General features: G+C 40.1%; 1 protein-coding gene across 6 annotated transcripts in view; it reads right to left on the bottom strand.

The window, feature by feature from the left end:
* ARAP1 (ArfGAP with RhoGAP domain, ankyrin repeat and PH domain 1) overlaps positions 1 to 23,011 on the bottom strand; it is a 2,759,262-nt gene that overhangs the window by 323,994 nt on the left and 2,412,257 nt on the right. For all 6 annotated transcript variants that reach the window (XM_044073028.1, XM_044073030.1, XM_044073029.1 and 3 more), the window contains 2 exons: positions 1,924 to 2,041; positions 1,092 to 1,205 (listed from right to left, as the gene is read on the bottom strand). In XM_044073028.1, coding sequence (XP_043928963.1) covers positions 1,092 to 1,205; positions 1,924 to 2,041 — 232 coding nt within the window. The remainder of the gene's footprint in view (positions 1 to 1,091; positions 1,206 to 1,923; positions 2,042 to 23,011) is intronic.

Genomic DNA, 23,011 nt, shown 5'->3' with positions numbered 1-23,011 from the left:
TTATTCTCTTTGCATATGCAAAGAAAAACAGATCACTGCAAAATGAATTACTCAGTGTATCAGTTTCCCTAGACAGAGTGCCTAAATTGCTGTCATTATGGCTCATTAAGATTTTTAAAAAGTCACACCCAATCCTGTCCATGTGTGAAGGTGATCTGTCAGTAATTTAATTTGTAAACTTGAATAGGCATGGGCCCTTAAGAATTCTCTGGTGCTTAATGCACGCAATGAAATAGAGATTGTTCACCTGAAGGAGTTTGAATTTATTAATTTATTAATTTTTTCAGTTCACCGAACTTTTTGTAAAGTGAAAAAAACTCATTAATAGTAGGGAATGATGTCAGTGAATGTATTACAGTTAGTACCTGTTTTACATCCCAAACCTTATTATCAGTGGCTGGTGGCTTAAATTCATTACCACCACAGATATTGACTTGATCCTATATCAGTAGACTACTTCTAAGAACATCTTGTTTACATAAATTGCCTCAATTCTGTTTGAAATAACTCTAGATGATTCAGTTGTATGATTATCAAGAGTAGTCATAAGATCATCCTGGCCTGATGGTACAACATATTGAGAAAGTTTGAAAAGAAGTTTAGTCAATCTGGTGGGGAAGCTGAACACTACCATTCATACTGGACTTCCTGGAACTCTATTAGAGTGCCAAGCAATCCCTTCAGGCCATAAACATTTAGATATAATGGCTGTTTGCTTTTATAAGAATACAATTCAGGCATACACATTATAACCACAGTAATCATTCTGATATAGTTTTGAGCCACACCTATAACCAGAACCATACTACAATAAGAGACAATGTAACATTGCAATTACGTGTCATGTTAAAAAATACCTCTGATTTGTATCCAAAAATACATTCAGATAACTCAGTTTGGATGCAAGTAACTCTGGTATCTGCAAAAGATGAACAGACCCTAAACAGCAGAGGCCTACCCTAGCATCCTTAACATACAACATTCTACCAAGCTAAAGGCTGGAGTAACCACTTGAGCAGAAATATTTAAATGCCAGTCAAGCAGAAATATTTAAATGCCAGTCACAGTCCTTTAGCATCCTAAATGCTTACCAATATAAATTAGCATGGCCTCCATAGAAATGTGCTTCTTTACGACCATGTAGCTATCTGTCCCTAAGGAGTGCAAAACAGGTAAAACCTTCTCTGAATAGTGTAGCGGGCGTTCTGTAAAACACAACAGAGGGAGAAACAAAGGAAATGAAGTAAGAACATTTTCATTCACCTGCAAGAAAAATACAGAGAACAGCAGTCAAATGCTTAACTTGCTCTCAGTGACAAGTAAAAAGGTTCAAAAATTAAAACCGGAAAAATTAGATGGTGTGTCTAATTTTCAGAAATCACTCCAATTGATCCCAGCATTTTAAATGGTTACCATGACTGGCACCATAAACCCTGAAGTATTAGGCAGTGTGCATTTTACTTTGCCACAGGGCAAAATAAGTGGTTTGTCATTGTGATGTTATTATGCAGATACTTCAACTGCCAGCCATGTGCCATGTTGCCAAAGTGTTATTCATCTCTATATTACACAGTTTGCATTTTATTATGAATATGACTATAGCGAAAAAGCTAGGTAATCCCATTTTCTGTGTTACATTCCATCATACAAATCTATTTAGATAACAGAAAATAGTATTCTTTATACCCACATATAAGGGCATGAGTACAAAAATGATACAGCTTGACATACACACACACACACACACACACACACACATACACACACACACACATAGACACACATACATACACACACACACTCACATAGAGACACACACACACACGCACACACGCGCACACACACACACACACACACACACACACACACACACACACACACACACACACACACGTGATGCATACTCTTCAATATTCCTCTTACCCATATCCTCTTTCTCGTTGACTTCAAAGCAGCACCAGTAGTCTTTTTCCCGCATTATGATTTTCCTTCGGTCCAAAATTTCAAAGGTAAGCTCTTCTGCTGTCATAGAAGCAGGGACCTGCACATACATAGCAAACAAACGTTACATACAGTGTGGACATTACAGATGCATGCTTACCATATCTATTTTCTGTGTGCAGTCCTCTGCAGTAGATCACTGCTAAAATTTCATCTTATGAGATACAGATCATGGCAAAATTCTGATCATGACAAAATTTCTATGCCTGCATTTCAGTCATATGCAGCTTGTATCTGTGTACATCACAACTTCATACAGACTAGGAGGGACTGCCTTACCCCGGTACTCCAAACTTCACATAGGTAAGGAGGGACAGCCTGGCCCCTGAGCTTCCGATTTCAGTCTTTATCAACTGAATAAGGATAACTGAAAGGAAAAAATAAAGAACATAGAACTATATGCTTGCTTAGCTTGCTCAACTTCTGTGAGGACAATCCATAGGGATGGATAGACACACCAACCATCCCACACATAGAAAGAAAAGAGGGTGTAACTATCCATTGAAGGAGGCCTCCTCACAGATTGATATGGTGACTGCATATCTCTTATATCTGATATTGGATGTCCACTGTAGTAGAGAACTGTTAGGAAGAATCCTATACAGTACATAAATAAATCTCACAGGATAGCAGGAGTAGGAGAAAAGGCCAATAGTCAAAAGGATTAGAATGCCAAGGCCCAAAACAGTGCATTGATACAGGAAGACTGACTACTACAGTCATTGCCTATCTGCAGTGTTTGGTAAATGTGCATAACTATAACCAAGTATCCACTGTACAAATATCCGCAATGGATATGCTTTTCAAATAGTTACAAACCTCCTTCAATGAGGGCAGCATGGCAGACAAGCAAGTCACTCTTTATAGACATAAAAGTGTTCCAGCTCAATGGATTTTGGAATGCATGATGTCCTTTAGCTTATTTTTACAGGTCTTAGTTAATGCATTCAGGCTATTAAAGCTAAACTCCACCAGCTGAAGACATGGTAAACAAGTTCTACAGCAAATGCATTCAGGATCTAACCAGAGAAACAGTGACAAAACAGAGTACCACCTGGAAAACAAATTACAAACCCATCTTGAAGAAACAGATAATTGGAGTAGCCACACAGAGAGGCTTTTAGTAGTATCGGCTAACAGGTGATTGGCTATGTAGTGGCAGAAATGTTGCAATTAAAAATCTATTTGGAAAGGGTTCCTTTTGCAACAGGAATCTTTCTTTTCCTCAAAAAAAGAAGCCAAATAGCTGCTACATTTTCCATGCATTTTGTTACCTCCTTAGGAAATCTTACTTAACGATATACATGTAGGATATGAAAGGTTCCATGCATTTTGTTATCTCCTTACGAAATCTTAGTTAACGATATACATGTAGGATATGAAAGGGTCTTTCTCCCCTTGATTCTACCATAAGAATGAAAACATGGATATGGTTGGTTCTGTAACTACTTTCATCAGTAAATGTGAGTCAATGCTAAGGAAAACTCAATACTTCTGATAAGAAGGTACAAATAAAGGTCCTTAACGACATACTAAAGACAGTGGTAAGTGCCCCAAGAAACGCATCTTATGAGTGACACAAACATCAGGCCCACTAAAATAACCAGTTCAAATAGGGGATGGGAAAGGCTGTTACTCGTGACTTAAACATTCCTAAGGAAAAGCAAGAAGATATTCTCAAAAGTGGACAAAGATACATAATTCCCTTCATTAACCGTCTGATAAGACTTTGTTGGGTTACCATTCAGAAGTCTACATGACTGTAATGCACTGTGATGGCAGAAGTAACAATATTGACAACAGAATAATATAACCCCCATGTCAAACTTGAATTTTAGATAGGTCAGTACCACCTAAACCTAGACAAATTATGTTCTATGGATACCTCTTCACCCAAAGAGGGAATCTTTCACTTAGCATGTCTGATGAGTGAATAGTTTTCTAACATTGGCAATCACCTCCACAACTTCTGCTGGAAGGTTTAATGGGATCAGGAAACCTAACAAAATAACTAGGTACAACAGTAGAACCACATATCATCCTAGCCAAGACAGACTTCTCTAGCTTAAGCTGGGAAGGCTTCCTCAACTGCCAGAAGCATGACTGCCTGATGTCACACCCTGCTTTAAAAGACAAAGTTAGTTTGGGGATCATTGCCTGAAACTACACCCTTCTTGCCCATGAAGAGACAAACAGATAAATATTTATCTTTGTTTTCTCTGAATTTAGTAGCAGATGTTGAAGCTGAGGAGAAATGAAATGATATACAAAAGACTTTCTTGGCACATTAGGGAACATATGAAGCATATATCCACAATCCATTCTTTGCCAAATTGCACAAAACTGAGAGCGAATGCAATTCTTCAGAGTGACAAGCAGATCTGTCTCTAGAGGTGCCCAACATCTGAAAAAGACCTCTTATTCAAATTTGGAAGAGGTCTAGAACTGCAGTGTAGATCCATTCTCACCTCATGCCAAGGGAACAGCCATAAAGTGATGTACTGGTCTACTGCCTGTCAAAGGCTTTTGCATCACTTCACTGTAAGTTTCACTGACAAGGTTGTTAATCTAAGATCTTCACTTCCTCAATCTGATTCTACTATTTTCTCTCACCTCTTGCAGTCTCATCCTTCTGGTACTAGGTTAGTGCTTGGCATTCCGATCTGAGGTAACCTCTTGACTGGGATCTCACTCTTGTGCCTTACAACCTGTAGCAGAACCCCTTCCTCTCCAAGTTGGTCATGGCTATTCTGCATATGCTGGCCCTGGTTATATATAGAATATCCAAATTCACTTTAAGAATTGAGCTTTTACAAGTTACTATGGAAAGCACTTGTCAACACTGACTCAATAAAAAGCATCACTCACTATAAAGATGTTTCTGACACATCTTGAAACCTTCGTTTCCTGATAAGGCTAATAAGAATGTAGCTTTTGTGCTGTTTGACTCCTTTCTTGTGGTTATAGAGGGCTAATGCATCTTTATTAGTGTGTTGTTTGTGCTTGCCATAACAATGAGATGACAGTCATCAGGGTTAAGAAAGATCTGCTGTTGCTACAGATCAGCATTTCTCTGGTCTTCTGATCCTGCTTGATCCCCATATGGCATATGACACCATTGATCTTAACACTCTAGGTAGTACTTGTGTTCCTATTCTAATTTCTCCACTATTATCCCCAACTGTCCTGGCTTACACTTTTTAAACCGTATCCTACAGGGGATCTCAGTTTTGATTTATTCTGATTCCCCTCTCCTTGGAAGGTGGAGTATCACAGTTAGATCTTGGGTCCGTTAGTATTCATAATGCTCATGCTGCCCTTAGGAGATCTAACAGAGACACACAGAGAAGACCTACACATCATTGTTACGTTGATCAAATTCAGCTTCACCTCTCCCTTCCTCAGGTTCATATGGTGAGTCTGAACTCTTTGACAAATGATTTGCAGGGCATCGGGTACAGCTTAACATTTCTCAAACTGAGAAACATTGCTTTGCATGCTACTCTGAGAATTGATTTTGTTTTGTCACTAGCTCCTTTAATTACTTATGTTTGTAGCAGACCTGAGCTTGTGTCAGAGGTGCACAAACTTGTGTCATCAATAGTCTGCTGATATTCAGAGACCAGAAGTTGGCAGTGGTAAAGCTATCCTCTTGTCATCTGAGACCATTCCCATAATCAAACACCTGATCTCTCAGGAGGCTCTCTTTACAATCAGTCCACGTGTATTCCCTGCAGGTATGGCATCTGCAAGGTCTCAAAATACCATAAGCACAACAAAAATTTGACCAGCAGAGTGTGGCAGCAGTTATCTTCATATTTAAATAACAAACATAACAACAGTATGTAAAAGACAAACAAACCGGTTTCGGCTAGTTGCTTACATAGCCTTCATCAGTGTAATGATACAAGAAACCCATCATTTACATACTGTCTGTAATGCCTGTGTGACCAATTAGAGGTGTTTACTTAGCCCAGGGGCAAACAGCCCTCCCAATTTAATTATCCATTTCTTCTCTTTTGTATTAAGTAATTCATGCCAGCCTGCTTTATTAAATTTAATTCCTAGAATTCGATCAATAATAATAAAATGGAATGGTGCAGTTTTATGGGATTCAGTAGGTTTAAATAGTGCATTTGTGTTTCTCTTGTTTTTAATTTCACTGAAATGTTCTGATATTCTGTGTTTTACTGGTCTTGACGTTTGCCCTATATAGACTGCAGAACATTTACAAATGGCAAAGTAAATAACCCAGTCTGAACTACAGCTGGAAAAAAATGGGATATCAAATACTTGGTTAGTATTTTTACTGCTAAAATTTTTAGTTTGTAATATTTTGCGACACTGTGTGCAGTAACCATATGAAAAACATCCTATAGCAACCTGTCCCGCTGGGGTACTTTGTAGCCTGTCCTTTAGCCTATGGGGTCTTTGCTTGTAATGATTAAAGAAAGACACTAAATTTTTCCCATTTCTAAAGGAAAACTGACATCTGTCCCCTATCATACCAGAAAGCTTATTACCGGCCATGAGGATGTTCCAGTTACGATGCACACTGTCCATTAGTGTCCCAGTATTTCTACCGAAAGTCATCACAAACCTGAAATGATATTTTAGTGTATCAGCCTTCGTCTTATATTGTGAGAGATTATGTCTCTCCGTTCATCTTACATTGTAAGAGATTATGTCTCTCCGTATTGTCAACCAAATTTCTGGCTTGCAAAATGTGACCTACTTTGTAGCCCCTTTCCTTAAATCTGTTGGAAAGGTCATCTCTGAAATGCTGATAGGAGTCATTCACCGAGCATACACATTTGACATTCATATATTGAGATTTAGGAATATTTTTACATATATGTAGGGGGTGATACCTGGAGGCATGGAGAAGGGAGTTGTATTCAGAGAATTTATGGTAGACTTCTGTTATCAAGGTGTTAACAGGAGCTTTAATCACCATAACATCCAAGAAAGTAATCCTTTCTTTGCCATGGTTCACCGTGAATTCAATCCCCCATTTGTTTTCATTCAGATATTCAACAAATTCTTTCAGATGTTCCTCATCCGATCGCCATACCATCCAGCAATCATCTAAATATCTTTTCCAAATGTCTATTTCTTCTATGTATAGATTATGGGAGCTATCATATATGATTTGCTCTTCTATATATGCCATAAATATATCAGCATAAATGGGCTGTGCCCTTAATCTGTAGATAGCATTTATCTTGATAGAAAAATACATTTTTAGTAAGTACATGCTCGGTGAGACAAAGAAGAAGTGTATTAAAGCCTGGTTGGTATAACTCTGACCTGTATAAACAGTAATCTAATGCTTCAATACCAGCCCAGTGTGGAATGTTGGTATATAGGGCTTTAACATTTAAGGTACAGAGTAACCAATCTGCTTCTAATTGCATTTCAGAGATAACCTGAAGGAATTCCGTGGTATCTTTCAACTGAGCCCTCACCCATTTGAGTAAAGGTTTCAAATATCTAGTTAGATATTGAGACAGTGGCCCAGTCATGGAACCTCTTCCAGATACTATCGGTCTTCCTGGGGGATTACTGAGGTCTGTATGAATTTTCGGTAGAAAATATATATACTGGTTACTGGGATCCAAAATCATTAATTGTTTCCTAGTACTATCAGTAATGATTCCCTCTTCAACAGCTACAGATAGAAACTCTTCAATCTGCTTCTTAAAGTGTATAGTGGGGTTGTATGTGAGATGCACGTAATACCTACTATCCACCAATTGTTTATTGGCCTTCATATCATATTGCTTCCAATCTTGCACCACCACTTCCCCTCCTTTATCAGCCCTCAAGATGACTATATCATGGTTATTGGCTATCCTACAGGGGATCTCAGTTTTGATTTATTCCGATTTCCCCTCTCCTTGGAAGGTCCGTTGGTACTCAAGATGCTCATGCTGCCCTTAGGAGATCTAACAGAGACAGAGAGAGAAGACCTACACATCATTGTTATGTTGATCAAATTCTGCTTCACCTCTCCCTTCCTCAGGATCATATGGTGAGTCTGAACTCTTTGATAAATGATTTGCATGGAATCAGGTACAGCTTAACATTTCTCAACCTGAGAAACATTGCTTTGCATGCTACTCTGAGAATTTATTTTGTTTTGTCACTAGCTCCTTTAATTACTTATGGATGCAGCAGACTAGAGCTTGTGTCAGAGGTGCACAAACCTGTGTTATCAATAGTCTGCTGATATTCAGAGACCAGAAGTTGGAAGTGGTAAAGCTATCTTCTTGTCATCTGAGACCATTTCCAGAATCAAACACCTGATCTCTCAAGAGGGTCTCTTTACAATCATCCATGCTTTGGTCTGCTTCCTCTTGAATATTGCAAAGCCCTCTACATTGGCCTCCCAACACTGACTTAGACGAATTACAGCACATACAAAACTCCATTGCTAGGCTACTTAATGGTAGATGGAGTCACCAGTGGTTCATGTCTGTACTACAGAGTTTGCCTTGCATCTCTGGCAAGTCAATCCTGCACTGTTTTTAAAGGTATCGGTGTTAGTTTATCAATCCCTTCGAGATTTGGATGCTTCTTACTTCAAGAAGCTTACCGTTCCATGCTACCTTTTGGGTGCTGAAATGTACCTCCATGGGGCTGCTGGTAATTCCTCAGCTGTGGCTTGAATCATTTGGTATCTATTAATGTGTTTATTACTCCCCATACCTCTGGAATTTATTGCCAAGGTGGCTTCAGGAGTGTTCCACACTTATTTGACTTTAAGTTCAATGAAAATGCTCTGGATCAGTAGCAGGTTTTATTTTAACTGTTTACCAGCTGAGTTTTTTTTTTTCTAAAATATTTTATTGATATTTGTTTGGGCGGCCATGGTGGTGCAGTGGTTAGCATTGGGGTGCCTTCTGTCTTGGTCTGCATGTCCTCCCTGTGGTGTGTGGGTTTTCTCCGGTCGTCCTCTTCCTCCCACATCCCAAAGACATGCTGCAGGTTGATTGTGCATGTGAGTGTGCTGCCATTCAATGTGCGGACAAGGTGATCCGCTGTGGCGACCCCTGACTGGGAAAAAGCCGAAAGAAGAAGAAGAAGAAGAAGATTTTATTGATATTTGTTTATTTTAGTATTTATTATATTATTCTATCTCCTCTGCTGTACTTATAATATTGTTTCACTGTTCAAGTGCTTTGGACATAAATACTCTAATGAAGTCATAGCTGAGGTATTGCCAGCTGTAAGGCTATCACCTCCTTGGAGGGCATGTTGCCCTTTATACTGACATATAACATCATAGCATAGCCTGGTTGTCTAAATGGAGCAGGAGGGGCTCAGGTTTTAACTCCATTTCCAGGGCTTGAAAGGATAGAATGATTGCCCATGGCTCGAGTATGGTTATGCAAAGTCCCCCTTTCCCTTGGGCTTAAATTTTTCTTCACCATTTTAGGAGTCTAAGTGGGCTCCTCAAAACTCACTGGCAAAGCATCCATACTAAGACTCTGGGAAGGGATTGGCAGACAGAAGGGTAGGTTGATAAAGAGGCTCATGGAGATGATTCACTATATTACAGCCTAATGACATATGTCTAACACCACCAGATGGTCAGTGATGGTATGATGACTTTACAGTCTCTGGCAAATCACTATCAACTGAAACACCTTCGTCCATATATGGGCAAACAGGATTGTGAAGTTCGTGGCTGCCATAAGTCCTAGAACTATAACAGAAAAAGGGTGCCCATCATCCTTTGCATTCTCTCCCTAGAAGACAGAGACATGAATCTCTTGGTCTTCTCCACAGGCAGGATAACCAGCAATGGAATATATCCAAATCCAGATCTATGACAGAAATCATCTGAGATATGTCCAAACAGAAATTCTCCCAAGTGATGGTGACCCAACAGCCTGCAACTCTGGAAGGACCAAAACAAGAGATGTTACCAGGGAATGGCATATTTCCTTCAGGAACAAGCCATCTATGAGTATGTTCTCCTGCAACACTTTTTCTACAAAAGCAGGCCCAAAAGTAAACATTATGGGCATATATGAAATGCCAAACAACAGCATTTTGGAATGAATGTACTACCATTCTAAAGTGAACAGTGGAACCCTATGTAAGGACCCTAAATCCTGATGTACCAGCAGGTAGCCAGCATGTCTAGGAACACAATTTTGGCACCTGCAGATGCACAGGCAAGGTTCCATGGAACATCACCACTTGAAATTTGATATACTAGATGTGTTTGCTGAAGATGCAAAACTCACACTGTTGCAGCAACCTCCTGTCCTCCTCAAAATAAGGAAGACTTAAGAATTCCCCTCCCACTTACTCCTTCCAAAAACAGAACAGGCTCTATGTCTCACTTGATAAATAGTCTTGGCTTGTTCCACGAGTGTCACTGAGACCACCTGATCTCTTAAGAGCACTGATGAAAATGGATTATCTAATAGCTCAAAGGCATATCTGTCTTACAGCTCATTTAGAACCCATCAGCCCTTAGTCATGATTTTACAACCTGGGACAAAGAAGTGGCAGGACTGTTGTCTTATGCCTTAACGAGACATGCTAAGAGACTTAGTTGAGGAAACAACAGGTTGCAACTCTGCCTGACAATTGGTCACCCTTCTCATGTTGCAAGAAGCTTTCTTCTTCCCAGAATAGGCTAGCCTAGTAAAAGAAGTACTCAGAAGGCAACACAGAAACCCTATACAGTGGTCACCATCTGTTTCATCTTCTGCAAGTCTATAAGATGCTCAGAAATCTGCCCAGGAAAAGATCACCAGAAGGAACCATCTAGAATGACTTGTAAGCTCACTTCTGGAAAAGGACAACTTAAACCATGCCATTTGTTGCTAAAATGCACCTGATGATGCTACCCTGGCCATAGTATTAGAACAAAGTTACAGGGGGGCCAATAAAAACACTAAAACAACTTCCATATATAATTTAACCAAAGACCCCTACCCAAGCCCAGTATCAGGAAGTTTTTCCTTTTTGAGAAGGGATGCATAACTATGAGTGTGGGAATTAGATAAAGCAACAGCTTTTCATGATCAGCATCTCAGAAGAGGAAATCTTAACAGTCTTCCTTTCCAAATGGATCCCTAACATCAAGTCAGGGTTACTGTTTTTTATCATTTGACCTATGAACCTTGCTTAACATAAATGCATAACGATATTAAATTACTAGAAACAAAACTAAAGTCAGATATGGTCTTAGGTTATAACAAAACAAGCATCTGCCTGTAGCACCAGCCTCTAACATATGCATATTGTCTGTACTAGGTACACAAGTACAACAGATGTAGATATGCAATGGACTGCTAATGCTGACATGTGTGCCTATAGTACAACTCATCTAATAGTCAAGTATACTATGTATTCAAACAGTAAACACATGACTGAGCTACAGAATCGCTCTATGTCTTTTAGGAGATTACTCCTGTATTAAGAAAAGAGCTTTAACTAACACACACAACTGAGAAATAGCATAGTATATGACTGTAACACAATGTAAAGGCTGTCATAAGGCACAACTCCAAAAATTATCTAATGTCTCAGTTGTAGTAAAACTGCAGAACATACATTTTTGGAGGGACTTATTTTACTTGTTAAACAGATATGGAAAATCTAAATTATTCTTTTAATTTTAGATGTTCATTAGATACTTGTGAAATATTGCAAACAATTAAACAGCTGACACAAAATCCCTTTATTGATAAAAAAGGAATTTGAAAGCAACAGCTACAGTACTGCACTAACACTGCAGATCTGATTCTTATAAGGTAGTGATAATAGTCTAATACTTATTTATTTTTTGTTGTTGTTGTTTTATACAAATTCACTTTCATTGAATAACTTTAGTAAACAAGCATTTATATAGTATCATACTTGTAGTTTACCAGGCACTGTTTGATATAATCAATCCAAACCAAACTATTTATATTTCAGACTTTGTACATTTAGCATGTTCGCAGCCTTTCCCATATATTATATATTTCTAAATTCTGTGAATTCAAAATTCTACCAAGTTATCTTAACCTAGCTCCACTTATCCTGAATTGCTTCCAAACAGGGAGGTCCAGGGCAGGCATTTATGTATTATATTATCGTGGAGACACGCTATTGCATTTATATATTCAAACTTTCTCACCTCCTTCATTAAAACAACCACTTTAGATGCATGAGGGTGCTGCTAGGTCAGCTAACACAAGTTTTCTTGTGAGTTCTGTAATAATAGCACAAGAAGCTGTAGTAATTGGTTGTTTGGGACCATTCCTAGCTCTTTTGTAGTTCACTGCTTAAAATCCGCCTCTGGGCGTTTTTTCCTGGCTATACTGCTCAGACAAGCTCTACGTGGGTTTACAGAGTGGTCCTAGCAGCAAGGAACTCGAAAAAGCGACTACCTTCTGGATTTAAGTATATTTGCTTTTTTTCCACTGGAAATAGCTTCTGTTGCTTACTTTAAACTAGCCTGAACTGTTTTTTTTTCTGATTACTGCATTTATTTTTAAATCTGCACTTAAAGTTACATTTAGTCGAATTTAATCGAAAGTTTGCTTGTTTGTTTGTTTAATTTAACTGTGGAGGCTGCCCACTAAAGTGTGCTAGCCTATGTAACTAATTTATCACTGTCTCTGCATTTTCTGTGTATTTCTACAAAAAAAAAAAAACAGAAAAATAATCCTTGTTTTCCCGCCTTTCTCGACTAGTTTAGACCAGTATACAGGCATTGCTGTATTCTGGGCTGTGGTGTAGTTCCTGTGTTGTCCATTACCTTACTTGGATAGAAGGAAGTTTCTTTGCTCACCAGTGGGAGTGGGGAGCCTTGAGCAGCCTACCTGTCCTTGGGGGAAGTGACCTCAGCACAAGAAGCTGTAGTAATTGGTTGTTTGGGACCATTCCTAGCTCTTTTGTAGTTCACTGCTTAAAATCCGCCTTTGCGCGGTCGTCAGCGCCGGTTAAACAAGGTTAAACTTTTTCTGGCTCCGCCAAGTCTGCTCTTCAATTTTTCCCTTAGAACTGTTTCTACTTGCAATCTAAACAGCCTATACTCTATCTGAAAAGCTCAGCACTTGCTCCTAAACATTTTTATACAGGTAAAGCACTCAAACAAAAGAAAGTACTTCATTCACCTAAATTCTGTTGAGTACACATCTCCCTATAGGTCCTTTCTGACTCAGTTACACAGCAATCTTTTTCAGTATTTTTAGCATGTCGAAGGGTCAGTTGCTGGCGTCCTCTCCTGTTCAGCTGGTGAATCTGGGAATCTTGAGGCAATGTTACAATTGCCTCTTGTACACAGACAACCCTCTCCTCCTCCCGACAAATACAAATATATGCGAGAGATGCAACTATATAGCCAAACTGGAGGCTGAGCTCTCTCAATTCAGTACTGGCAAGACCAGTCAGGAGGAGAAGGTAACCACGCACACCACAAACCCAGTCTCACATAGAACTATCACAACAGCAAACCAAACACATAAACACACAAAAACATACTCGGAGGCGCTGATTAAAAATCTACCAAAACAACAGAGGCCTCCAAAGCAGACACCCAAGCAACCACCACCTCAAGACATAGCACATGCAACACATAGTTCACAAAGTCAGTGTGCTAAACAGTCACAGCCCTTAAGGCCAAACAACATGCCAGACACACTTGTAATAGGTGGCTCCATATTCAGACACACTGACGTCCCACTCACCAGACTGAACAAGGAAAAGGTCACAGTAAGCTGCCTGTCGGGAGCTAGAATCCGCCACATAACACAAGCACTCAGGTCACTCCACAGCAAGTACAAATATGACTCAGTCATTGTACATGCCGGTGTGAACGACCTGAGACGTACCTCCCTGGACTACATGAAAAGAGACATAGAGGAGCTCTCTGATTATGTAGCCCAGGCCGGTATGACCCTGACCCTGAGCAGCATCTTACCCTCACCAAGAATGATGCCACAGTACAAAGACAAAATGATCAGTTTTAACAATTGGCTTAATTACTGGTGTCATTCAAAGGGGATCCAATGTCTGTCTGCTTGGGATGACATGCTTGACAAGCCACGCTGCTTCGCAAGGGATGGCTTGCACCTGTCACCCTGGGCTTCGGATATTGGCCAAGGCTCTTGCCACCCCATAGTGCCTTTTTAGGCAAGGCTCAAATGACAAACCTACCTCCTAGAAAACACAAGTGGAAAAAACTAAGGGTAATGCTGCTCAATGCCAGAAGTCTAAACCTCAAGATGCACGCCCTCGAAGCCCTCCTCAGTATGGAGAACATCGATGTCTGTGCAGTGACTGAAACCTGGTTCAAGGCTCCTGAGAGCACCCCAGCACTATCAGGTTTTACCTCATATCATGCTTTCCGGCCCCAAACCTTGGACCGAACCACAAAAGGAGGGGGAGTATCCATTTTCATCAAAGATACCCACACCTCCAGGTTAGTGGCAACGCACGAAGCATCGGAGACTATCCAGGTGCAACTAACCATAGGCAAAACTGCCTTACAGTTTGTAGCATGCTACAGACCACCCTCTCAAACTCAGGAATCCCACACAGCCTTCCTGAAGACACTGGAGAGTATGAATGTCTCTCCAAATACCATCATTTTGGGAGACTTCAACTACCCAAACATAGACTGGGAACATTACTCAAGCCCCAACACCCTAGCCCAAAGGTTCCTAGAATTCATTAACTCAAATGCAATGGAACAACTAGTCACCATTCCCACAAGAGGAGACAATATACTAGACCTGATCATCACAAACATGGAGACAAAATGCTCCACACTGGAAGTATATCCCTCTTTGGTAAGATCAGACCATAAATTAATCTCACTGGAAATCCACATCCCGCCCCCACCCCCTGCACAAAAGACCACAGTGAAGAACTTCTCAAAAGCAAACTTCACACTTCTTAAGACTAAAGTGGTATCCTTCAAGCCCCCTGGGCCAGTGGAAACCACAACCCACACTGCTGAATCCTTTGCAAATGCCTTCTATGGGCACCTTCAAGAATGCATGGATTATGCAATCCCAAATAAAACCAAGACCCATTCCCCCAAAGGCAGGCACCCGGTCTGGTGGACCCCAGCCATAAACAAACTTTACAACAGGAGGAGGAAGCTACTACATGACAGAGCAAAATCCCTAAAAGGGAAGGCGTCTCTGATCAGTACTAGCAAAAAACTACGATCACTCATAAAATCATCCAAGGCCAACTTTGAGAGAAAAATCGCAAAAGACACAAAAGACAATCACAAGGCCTTCTTTAGCTATGTTAGAAACCTGGGTGGAAACTCCCAGATATGCTCAGAGTTAGTCCAAAATGACACAAAATACACTGAACCCACTGACATTGCCAACATTCTGGCAGACAGGTTCAGTGCAAATTCCTCTTCCCCCTCCCCCCCAAAAGGAGAAATAACTATCCAAGCAGAGTGTAGCCTCCCTAACATCTCAGATACCCAGGTGAGAGCCGCCCTCTCTAAAGCTAAAAACACAGCATCAATGGGACCGGATGGTGTCCCGGGCTGTGTGCTACATGAACTCCAAGAGGAACTAAACCCACATATAAGGCTGCTGTTTAATCTTAGCCTTACTACAGGATACGTACCCAAAGAGTGGCGTACGGCAACAGTGGTCCCACTTCACAAAGGTGGTGCCTCTACGGACCCTGGAAATTACCGCCCCATAAGCTTGGCGAGCCTGGTCTGCAAAGCTATGGAGAGGATCATTATGGAACTCATAAACAAAGACATTGGGGACCTACAGACATTGGATCCTAATCAATTTGGCTTTGTCAAGGGCAGATCCTGCCTTTTGAACTTGGTCGACTTTTTTGAAACAGTCACTAAGGCCATTTATGAGGGCAAGACAGTTCACACAGCCTACCTTGACCTTGCAAAAGCCTTTGACACAATACCCCACTTGGGCATCATAGACAAACTCACCAGCTTAAATGTAAACCCATATGTCACAAGATGGGTTGCAAACTGGCTCAAGGACAGAACCCACAGGGTCAGAGTTGCTGGAGCTATGTCAGACTCTAAGCCAGTCACAAGCGGTGTCCCACAGGGCTCAGTCCTGGGACCCCTCTTGTTCGGCATTTATTTTCAGTACAGGCAAACATAGGAGGATTGTGGCTGACAAAGTTCGCAGATGACTGCAAACTGGGCGCCATAATTGATACTCCAGCGGAAACAAACATCCTTCAGAGAGGCCTCATAGAAACGGATAATTGGTGCCAGAGCCATGGCCTTAAGCTGAACGCCAAAAATGTATAGTCATACCCTTTGGGAAAAACAAGGTACCGACAAATTACCACATAGGCGGTAATCCATTAAGTCGGAAGAGGTAATCAGGGACCTAGGGACCCAGGTTGACAGTAACCTCTCATTTGACACTCACATTGCCAAAGTGGTTAGGAAGACCTTCTATATTGCCCACCTTATCATGAAGGGTTTCACATCTAGATCAAGAGAGGTCATTGTGCCCCTGTACTCTTCTCTTATCAGGCCAATGATTGAGTACAATGCCCCATTTGGGATGTATCTCACCCGACACCTGCAGCAGTTGGAAAGACCCCAAAAGTTCCTCACCAAGAGGATAAAGGGTCTTAAACATATGTCATATGCTGCCCGAATGAAAAAACTCCAGCTCTATTCAGTCGCATACCGACTACTCAGAGGTGATCTGTGCCTGACGTACAAGGCCATGTCCAATCCTGAATTAATGGACATGCTCCACCTCAGAAAATCCAAATCCATCAGAGCCACGAGAACAAGTGACTTAAACCTCAACACAGAAATAAATAGGACGTGCTGGAGGGACAGATTCATAACCCAGAGGCTCCCTACACTCTGGAACAGAATCCCAGTCCATGTTAGGCAGAGCCCCTCACTGACTCTATTCAAGAGAAATCTCGACGAGTGGATGGGAGATCGTAGGTTTACCCCGGGGGTCATCTCTGTGTCACTGCTAGACAGAGGCATAGTAAACTAAACCCTAAAAGGGCGTAGTATTCTCATCCTAAGGGGTGGTGTAAGCCACATACACTTTGGCTAGGCTTATAAATGCCTTAGGGCAGATAGCCTAGTACGAACCTATGAACCTATGAACCTAAAAGTTTCCCCTTTATGTACCTGATTAAAAACAGAGGCTTTGTGAGTACAACTAGAACAAAAAGTTAATGGAAGCAAAGAGACTCGACCTCTTTTAGGAATAAAGGCAATGGGGGCAGCCCCAAAATGCATGCACCCAATCCACTTGCACATAGTGACCACATCTCCAACAAACTGGGCTAGTGGATGCAAATACTGTATGTAGTCTTGCTGGGGTGATACATAACTATATCTACATATATATCTATTTCTCTCTCTCTCTCTCTATCTATATATATATATATATATATATATATATATATATATATATATACACACACACACACACACATATATATATATATATATATATATATATATATATATATATATATATATATATATATATATATATATATATATATATATATATATATATATATATATATATATATATATATATATATATATATATATATATATATATATATATGGGTCTACCTTATAACATCAAATCCCCACAACGACGAATCACATTTTATTGAGACGAATGCATCACAATTGCAGAAGAACAAAACTACATATCATCGAACCACACTTCCACAAACTGAAGGGACTTCCTATTCCTCCATAGCAACAGTAGTGAAGGGAACGGAGATACTGTAAATGTACAGTTCATTTGGCAGCTCTGGGGTAGATGTGGGTATGCAGTGGGTGTGTGCCCTTTTCAACAATGTAGTGGAATCTCAGAGTTGGTATATTTAATTTGCAGGGGGTGTGGGGAGTATAGGAGGGCACATCCCCTCTGCTAAAATGTAAGATGGGATAGTGTAGTTTCTGGTGTTTTGGGGGGGTAGGGATGTTGTAGGTAAAGTTCTTGTAGTTTTTTGTTTTAGTCCGGGGGTGTGTTTGTGGAAGTATGGTTCGATGATTTGGAGTTTCGCTCTTCTGCAGTTTTGATCTATTCGTCTCAATGAAATGTGATTCACCCTTGTGGGGATTCGATGCTATAAGGTAGACCCATATATATATATATATATATATATACATATATATATATATGAATGAGTGTGCGCGCGCGCGTGTGTGTGTGTGTATATATATAGATATATATAGATATATATATATATATATATATATATATATATATACGTACATATATGTATATAAATATCTGGGTCCCTATTACGAGAGCGAAAGTCTATTTAAGCGAATCCGTGAACATTGACACGTATTGCGTGAACTGGCATTACAGCGAACATCAAAAACCGCAAATTTGGAAATGTCGAATTACCATGGCTGGCCCGTCTCTGGTATAGCTCCATAAGGTAAGTGTGCGATAGTTACGGACCTTTGGGTTAGGGTGCAGGTTAAGGTAAGTTCATAGATAGGTAATGAATGTAAGATTTAGTGTATGGTTAGAAGTAGGGCTTTGTTAAATATATGTATGTGGATTATTTATTTTGTTTGTGTATATTTTCATAGGGGAAGCGTGCAGTAGTTACGGACCTTAGGGTTAGGGAGGGGTTAAGGATAGTGCATAGATAGTTGTGTATGTGGGGTTTAGTGTAGGGTTAGAAGTAGGGTTTTGGTGCTTTACTTTAGGGTTAGAAGTAGGGTTTGGTTAGTGTATGTATGTGGTTTATTTATTTTGTTTGGGTAGGTAGTATGTAGCGAGTGGTGGAGTTGGCCAACTATGACAGTTCGAGATTTAAAATTTAACGGTTTAGTGTGTTCGGTATTTTCGCAGTTCACTCAATTCATGCCGGTGTTTAGGTATTCGCTCAAAAGGACTTTCGTTCTGGTAATATAGACCCTAAATATCTACATGACCTTGTGGCATACCAAGGTATCAAAATAATTTGGTTCATTGTTGCTGTGAAATTTGCTTTCCCAAATATACCTGTCAAGCCAGCTTATAGCCCATAATTACTTTATTGTTACTTGCTAACAAAACTTTGTATATATTACTAATTATGCCTTTTGCAAAAGTAATGTCTCTATGATATTCAAAAAGCCATCATATCAACAATCTGGGGAAGTCCTTATGGTGCACTGAGACTATTCTCAATTTCCTCATATCCCTTACTCAGTTGTGTAAACTGCATCAATCTGAACATTTTCACAAAATGTCCCATAATCCATGGCATTATACCCTTCCATTAACTGCTCCCAAAAAAGAGCCATCTGATCTTGTGACCACCCTTTAAATGTGTGGCCTGTTGAGCTCTCAGCACCCTGCATCTACTTTGGGTATTAAATCAGGAAGCTGATCCAAAGCACCCACTTCTATTAAAGCCCATTTCATCTGTTCTAAGATTCTGGAAGCCAACATTTATTTATTTAACATTTGTTTACCAGGAAAGTCCACCTGGTACAGAGCCCATTTTCAGAGGAGTCCCAGGGAGAAATGCTCCAGATGCATGTCTTTGAAATGTGGGAGGAAACTGGAGCACCCAGAGGAAATCCATGTGAATGCAGGGAGGACATGCAGGCTCCATACAGAAAGCACCCCAGCCGAGTTGAACTGGAGAACCTCTTGTTGTGAGACAACGATGCTAACTGCTGCACCACTGCGCTGCCTATAACATGCTGCTTGTTCTCTCCCACTGACCTTTGACCTTCCCAGTCACTTGATATAATCCCCACAAGCTCCCTAGCTGTGCTAAAAGTAGTTCTTTTCACCATTTGCCCAAAAGGTAAACACTTTTGATAGAATAATTCAAGTCTACTTGCTGCGACTTAGAGCTCCTAGTCAAGCGAACCAAGTCCCCCATCACAGCTGGCATGGTCAATACATTCCAGGATATTGTTGCCTTAGCTCCAGCCCATATAAATTTTTGCACTAGTTGTGTGAACTGTCTCAGGTCACTGAAAGGAGGAGAAGATGTTAGACCCTGAGAACAGCAGACCATTTGGGGCAATATAAACTAATTAGCTGTTTGCAGTTTTTTGGGGGATATCCAAACATATATTTTCCCACTGCTTCAACAGCCTGACTGCCTTCTGTAAAACATCTCTGAAGCTCAAGGTGACTGTTTTTGTCAATGAAGCTAGCAAAGTAACCCCCAAATACTTCATACCCTGACTACCTTCCAAAAAGGGGAATTTGGCCAGTAGTTGTTGACATCAAGTGGAGCTAATGCATACGCTAATGCATACAGCCTTTGTTTTGTCCACATTAGTCCTACATCTGACTAGCTGCCCAACTCCAAATCCTGATGTAGGTCAGCCACACAGAGAAGCAAATTTTCATCATAGTAGGCCGGATTTTGCTCATGTTCATCCAAAATATATTTGCAAAAGGTGACTGCTGTAATTTAATAACAATGAGTTCAAGACTGACAGCAAAAAGCAAAGGTGACAGAGAACATCCTTGCATGGACCCCTTGGAGATGTTGAATTACTGAGAGAGGTGGGGGTCTATCTTCATTTTTGCCTGTGCCTCCTTATATAATCTTTTTATCTGGCAAGCAAATTGTTCTGGATATCCAAGGCAAAATTGTTCAGGAAATCTAAGGGTACTTTATGTTTTGTACAAGTACTTCCATCTGAATGTAACAAATGCTTTTTCTACATCACAGCTAACCAAGACTAACGGCTTCATCTAGTTATTGACATCTTTGGTCATTACTGCTGCCTTTATTTGGTTATCAAATGTTGACCTGTCCTGAATAAACCCAGTTTGGTCTGTATGAATTATCTCAGGAAGCACTGAAGACATTCTAGAGATAATTAAAGAAAATAGCATATAGTCATGATTTACATGGATATAGGCCTACAGGAGGAGGCACATGAGTGTTTTTACCTGCCTTCAAAATAACTGATATCCTAGGTTGTTTTCAGGAACCAGGGCTTGGTCTCCCATTCATAATATTGTTAAATAACATGGACCACAAAGAGATAAATAATTCCGTATTTTAAATGTAAAGCTCAAGTGGAATACAGTCTAGGCCCGGTGCTTTCCCCTTTGCTGATTTTTACATAGTGTCCTCAATTTCACTTGGCTTAATAGGGCTCAGTAACTCTTGCCTTTGTTCATCTACCAACTTAGGAATCTCGAATGACAGGAAAAAAGTATAAAACTCAGGTACTGACAGAGGTTTCAATGCATCTCTGCATAAATGCTTATAAAAATGGACAAAATCCACCAAAATCTGGCTAGGAGCTCTGACTAATTGTCCAGTGTTAGGGTGTTTCAGACTAGTTAACCAACTAACAGATTGCTGGGCCCATAGGCAGAGAGCAAGGTATTTCTGGTTTTAAGGAGAATTTGTAAACATGTTGGTCTCTAAAGCCTTATTCATATATTCCAATACGTAGTCCAGCAGTGTTCTGATTTTTTTCCTTAACTCTTCCACCTTCACCTGAGCCCTGTAAACCCCTCTCAATATATCCTGCTGTACCTTACTAAGTTCCCTCTCAGGTTATTGGCCCTGTTTGTAAGACTCAGTCTTTCTCCTGTTCCATTTGCAGATAACATGTCAGCAGGCTACACTTTAATTCCTCCCTCTGAATGTTCGGAGCTTTTTCAGACAAAAAAAATGTCAAACTATCTTGGAATGTTTTCTGTTTACAGAAATATGGGTTGATGCTAACAAATCTTTCACATTTTTCACAATCTGCTGTGATTGCCAAAGAAGGTATGAGCTGACAGGATAAGATGGTGATATTTTAAACTTAAAACCAAATGGCTATTCTCTTTAGAAATAAAAACAAAAAAAACCTATACACCTTGGAACCCAATGGTGACCTAGGGGAAAAGCATGTGTACATGATGGGCGCAGTGCCAAAGCTCTATGACAGTCCTCCATTCATATTATTATAAGAGTATGTCTGAGATATTTCCCCAGTGCCGGGACTCAAAATCTCCTAGGGCCTATATGAACCTTGCTTACTGAAAGAACAGAGTTTCAGTGCCACCCCCATATGCTGATATCCGGAAAAAAAGTCCAGTCTCTCAGCAAATCACTAGCCACATCCACCGTAGTCCCTACGGGGAGACAAACATTCAGAATAGAAGCACTAAGTCCATCTAGGTAGTCTTTTTTCATTACATATCTACCTTCATTATCATGTTGAACATCCTCCAACTGCCATGGGACTCCTTTCTTCATAAGGATGAGTGCCCCTATTCCGTACTTCTCAAGTAGATGGCATATGCCGTGGAATTATACACATGTTAAATTATCTTTTGATGTTCTGCCACAGAGAGAGAATTGTTTCCTGCAAAAGTACTAGGGATGGTGAGAATTGTTTAATCATTATGAATACCCTAGCACACTTCAACAGATTAACAAGCCCATTTATATTCTATGAGGAAATTACATACATTCATCTCTGATTTTCTAGATATTGCTCTTCAGTTTTCCTATGAGCAATTCCATATAAAATAAACTGTTAAAGCTATTTTCCTTGGGCTGGATGCCATACCCTATATATCCTCACTATCCCACGTTCAGCATTTAAATATTAATAGGAGAAATACTGGACTGAATATCCCTCAGAAAATCTAGTTTGTAACTGGTTTACCCACAGTGCTGCATATGCATTAACATTGTGATTAAGATTCTTTAACTTTAAAATGAGGGACTTAAATAACAAAACCATAAAAGTATTTACAATCGATTAGTGCAAACACTTCTCAACAGGAGGCAAGGCTGATAATGATGTCGTCACTTGGCAAAAAATGCAGTGAATGGGAGACAAACCCTATACAAGCTCTCATTTGGTACATCCCTTTCCCAGCTTTCCACTCCTCCTCCTTTCCAGTAATAAAAACAGTCACAGCATACTTCAACAGCAAGTACATTTACGTTACATTTATCTTCAACTAACAATCTAGCATTTGTGTCCTCCAATTTACAGTTGGAGTTCTCAGGTGGACATATATTTCTCTAATATTACAGAGTA

The sequence above is a fragment of the Protopterus annectens genome, chromosome 5.part1 (genome assembly GCF_019279795.1).
Source record: "Protopterus annectens isolate FY-2018-M chromosome 5.part1, PAN1.0, whole genome shotgun sequence".
Classification (NCBI taxonomy): domain Eukaryota; kingdom Metazoa; phylum Chordata; order Ceratodontiformes; family Protopteridae; genus Protopterus; species Protopterus annectens.
The sequence above is the reverse complement of the archived record's forward strand: the minus strand, read 5'-3'. Positions and strand labels throughout refer to the sequence as shown.